Below are 4657 nucleotides of genomic sequence, written 5' to 3'. Positions count from 1 at the left end.
TGATTGGCCCTGCTCTGTGCCTGATAGGGGGAGCTCCCCAACCCCCCATGGGCCCTGCTCTGTGTGTGACGGGGTGGAGCCGCAACCTCCCCATCGGCCCTGCCCTGAGTGTGACAGGGGGAGTGCCCCAACCCCCTGATCGGCCCTGCTCTGTGGGTGACAGGGGGCAGCGCCCCAACCCCCTGATCCACCCTGCTCTGTGTGTGACAGGGGGCGGTGCCCCAACTCCCCTATCAGCCCTACTCTATGCGTGACAGAGGGGAGCTCCCCAACCCCCTGATTGGCCCTGCTCTGTGCGTGACAGGAGGTGGTGTGGCAACCTCCCCATCGACCCTGCCTTGAGTGTGACAGGGGGCGGCGCCCCAACCCCCCAATCGGCCCTGCTCTGAGCCTGACCAGGGGCTGCACCTAGGGATTGGGCCTGCCCTCTGCCAACCGGGAGCGGGCCTAAGCCAGCACGTCGTTATCTCCCGAGGGGTCCCAGACTGTGAGAGGGCACAAGTGAGGCTGAGGGACACGCCCCCCCCACCACCACCAGTGCACAAATTTTTGTGCACCGGGCCTCTAGTAGATAATAAAGATTAGAAAGACTTGGGTCAAGATGTGGTTCTGCTTCTTACGAAGCAGGGACTTTAGACCCGTGCTTCACAAACGTTATGCATCAGAATCACCCAGAGAGTTTGTTCATTCATAGCCCACTGGGCCCCATCTCCAGAGTTTCTGATTCAGTAGTCCTGGGATTGGTCCTGAAAATGTGCATTTATAATGAGTTACCAAGTGACTCTGATGATGTTCCTGCCTTAGATAATTTATGTAATCTCTCAAGCTTTAGTTTGCCATATGCAAAATGAGGCTAACTGAGGTGTTTTAAGACTTAGTTGTCAGTGTTTGACATGAATTAGTATTCAGTCAATGTTAGTTAATATTGATTCTCCTTTATCATTGCTTTCATCACACTATTAAATTATAGACTAAACTGGCAAATAAAGTAGGAACCCCATGGAAAGCAGAGACTATATCCATTTTCTTATTGTTTTATCACAGGTACTTCATGAAGTGCATTAGTTAACACTAAATAAATATATAATGGAATAAATTCAAAGTAAAAGCAGTCAATAAATAAGAAATAAAATGAATTCAGGTAGCCGCTACACAGACTGTCCCAGGATTCCCTGGAACAGCTTGCTCTAGTCTTGGTTTTCCTGGGACTGTTTTTGCTGATTGGTTCCTAAATCACTTTTGGTTTGGTGAGTCAGTCCCCACAGCTTTTGCTTCAAGCAACACAGAAAAACATTTTTCTGTAGGAACTAGAAATAAGCACATGGACTACTCATTTGGTTGTGTAGTTTTGGCTTCATACTGAATGAGAGAACTGCCCCAACGTGCTTCTGTCCCTTCTGTGCCTGAACATATGCCTGCATTTAACACTGGATATGGGTTAGAAATTAACATGAACAATTTAATCTGCAGTTCTTCGAAAATTCATGACTCCTCTTTTGAGAAGACAGTTTCTACTCCCATCCTCCTCTTTGATCTTAGAAACTCATATTTTATATTCACTCATTAGTTCAACAGAATTTTTCCACCATTTATCATGTGGCAAGTATTGTGGTGGTGATGCCACATAAGTCACAGTTCTTGCTTCACAGAACCTAAAGGATGGCATATAACAGCTTGCACTGTAGTTTGCTTCCTTGTCTCCCATGCAAAATTGTGGGCCTCCTAATGGTAGATGCATTATCTGATTGATTTTTGAGTCTCCAGCTCAATGTCTGGTATATGCTAGATATTCATACACATGGATTATTATTTATACAGAGAGACCCTCCTTGTGATATTGGTGCTTAGAAATAGAACTGAACTCCAGAGGTCACAGACTGGTAGTCATGAAATGACTTGGCGCTAGATGTGTTATTTGACATACAACGTGTGTTTTAATTCCATGAGGACCAACCAGTAACATGTGGGAGATATTTACATAACTTTCCAGATTTCCAGCTTCTCTTGAAAGAGCCCACATTTCTGTATTACCCCAATCAGCTGAAGTGAATTCCCACTTTCCCTGCTCTTTCACACAGAGCGTGCCCTCTTGGCTACAGCCCCTACCATTCCCTACTGTGTTACCCAGCTGTCTATGTGTATATTGTGTCATGTGTGTTTGCATGGATTTGTGGTCAGGAGAGAAATTCTTCAAATTGTACATAAGTCTACTTAAAGTTTGTCTTTACAAGCTTATAACAACCTAACCCTGACTTATTCCTTTTTTTCTTTAGTGATGTAGAATGCTAACGAGAATTTGCTTTCATTTGAAATATCTAGCATATTGAGTCATCGATCCACATTTTGTGCAAGTTATTTTTCTGCATTTTCACAGCAGGTTTCCTGTATTTCTCAATTAATGAAATCATGGCCAGTGCCTTTTCTACTGTGAAGTGCATCTCAGTCCAGAGTAAAAATGTACCTAAATCTATCTGGCTTGTGTTATTTTTCTCCTTTATGATTTTTGACCTAACACTTGTCATCTGGCTTGGTTTTGTCGTATCAGATTAGCTCATTAAAAACATAAAATGGAGTTAAAATTATAGTTTAGCTAATCAAATATATTCATGCTTTGTTTCAGCTCTCCTTAAAAAGAAGAGGAAGCAAAGATTTACCAAAATCTGAAAAAAAGACTCAACAGACTCCCACAGAGGTATGTAGAGATAAAATTTCACCAAGCACATCAAGCACCTCTAAATGGATATATAAGCTACTTCTATAAGTAGACATAACAGCCAGACATACTCCTGTAAAACAGAGCTAAGTTATGCATATCGATTTTGTAGCTATAGATACAGGCAGTACAAAACATTCAGTATCTTCGCTTACAAAGCAAGCACTAACGTCCCTATTATTATCGCATTTACACATGGCAAAATATCACTAGTACTTTCTGTGTTCCTGTATTTGAGAACTGTACCCATGGTGCTAATCTTGTTCGCTCATAATTAATAAGGTCAGTAGAATAGTTGTCCCTACGGTATCAGGGAGAAGAAAGAAAGGAATGTGGCAGGAAGGATGGCAGAGGAGAGTGGCTTGTGCTGGCTTTAGAGTCCTCGCCTGGAGTAATTCGCTGTACCAGTGATTGGGGGAGCAAAAAAAATAAATAAAAAAGGCAACAGAAGAATAAAAGTAAAACGTAAAAGATGGATTCAACATGGGCTTGTTGAGAACCTTAGAAATACGGCACAGTAATGACTAGTTCTGCTTTCAGGGTGAGCAGAAGGTACTGAGAGATGTAAGGAAGGAGATTTTAAAACAGAAGAGGAAATATTTGGAGGCAGAATAGCTCTCCAAGAACACCTGGCCAGATACCTTTTAAGTGCCTATGTTGGGATATGGAGTACTACAGCATGCTTTTTTAAAAAATTCCTTCAAAGGGTTTTCTTAGTAGGTAGAAACTAACTAAAGCAATATTTATAAAATTTGAAAAAAAGTTGATCATATTTTAAAAAAGCATAACATATTAAATGTTTATTTTCTCCTTTCCTTTCTCTACCCATTCTGTTCATGGTTAATTTTTCTTTGGGTACTTGCACAAGAATATTTGTAGACCGGAGTCTTATACCAAAATCATTACTCTTTTTTTGTACATTTTTCTCAGTTTCCTGGATAAGTTCAATATGCTCTGTTGCTACAGCTTTCTCACTGTCTTCGGCATAACTTTAGCCACCTCGCTCTAGGTATTTTGCTGTGAGTCATCCCCCATGTCGCCATGAATCTTCTTCTTCACCTTATTTAGTGGGAAGATGCTTGTAATGTCTTATGTCGGCTTTAGTCAGCAGTTTATTTCTTTTCATTCAAGTCCTATTCTTATATTTCCCATGCTAAAGCTTATGCAGGTGTCCTTTTCGATTGTTTTCTTGATTTACATAAAAATGGTCTCCCATCCTCTTTCTCTCTTTTCCCAAAATGAGGAGGACAATGAAGATCTGAAATGCCAGCTGCAGTTCGTGAAAGAAGAAGCTGCTCTGATGAGAAAGAAAATGGCCAAGATTGATAAAGAGAAGGACCGATTTGAGCACGAGCTGCAGAAGTACCGGTCCTTTTATGGGGATCTGGACAGTCCTTTGCCCAAAGGAGAAGCGGGGGGCCCTCCCAGCACCAGGGAGGCGGAGCTCAAGCTGCGGTTGAGGCTGGTGGAGGAAGAAGCCAACATCCTGGGCAGGAAAATCGTGGAGCTGGAGGTGGAGAACAGAGGCCTCAAGGCGGAACTGGACGACCTGAGGGGCGAAGACTTCAATGGCTCGGCCAACCCGCTCATGAGGGAGCAGAGCGAATCCCTGTCGGAGCTGCGGCAGCACCTGCAGCTGGTGGAAGACGAGACCGAGCTGCTGCGGAGGAACGTGGCCGACCTGGAGGAACAGAACAAGCGCATCACGGCCGAGCTCAACAAGTACAAGTTCAAGTCCGGCGGCCACGAGAGCGCGCGGCACCAGGACAGCGCCAAGACCGAGGCGCTGCAGGAGGAGCTGAAGGCGGCGCGCCTGCAGATCAACGAGCTGAGCGGCAAGGTCATGCAGCTGCAGTACGAGAACCGCGTGCTCATGTCCAACATGCAGCGCTACGACCTGGCCTCGCACCTGGGCATCCGCGGCAGCCCCCGCGACAGCGACGC

General features: G+C 44.4%; 1 protein-coding gene across 1 annotated transcript in view; it reads left to right on the top strand.

Moving 5' to 3' along the window:
* Positions 1-4657, top strand: part of SOGA3 (SOGA family member 3) — a gene marked incomplete at its 5' end in the record, with an annotated part of 35362 nt that overhangs the window by 28767 nt on the left and 1938 nt on the right. The window contains 2 exons of the mRNA XM_014533920.1: positions 2621-2692; positions 3957-4655. Of these exons, the coding sequence (XP_014389406.1) occupies positions 2621-2692; positions 3957-4655 (771 nt within the window). The remainder of the gene's footprint in view (positions 1-2620; positions 2693-3956; positions 4656-4657) is intronic.

This window comes from Myotis brandtii, unplaced genomic scaffold, assembly GCF_000412655.1.
Source record: "Myotis brandtii unplaced genomic scaffold, ASM41265v1 scaffold123, whole genome shotgun sequence".
Classification (NCBI taxonomy): Eukaryota; Metazoa; Chordata; class Mammalia; order Chiroptera; family Vespertilionidae; genus Myotis; species Myotis brandtii.
Note: the sequence above shows the minus strand (reverse complement) of the source record. Positions and strands in the feature narration are given on the sequence as shown.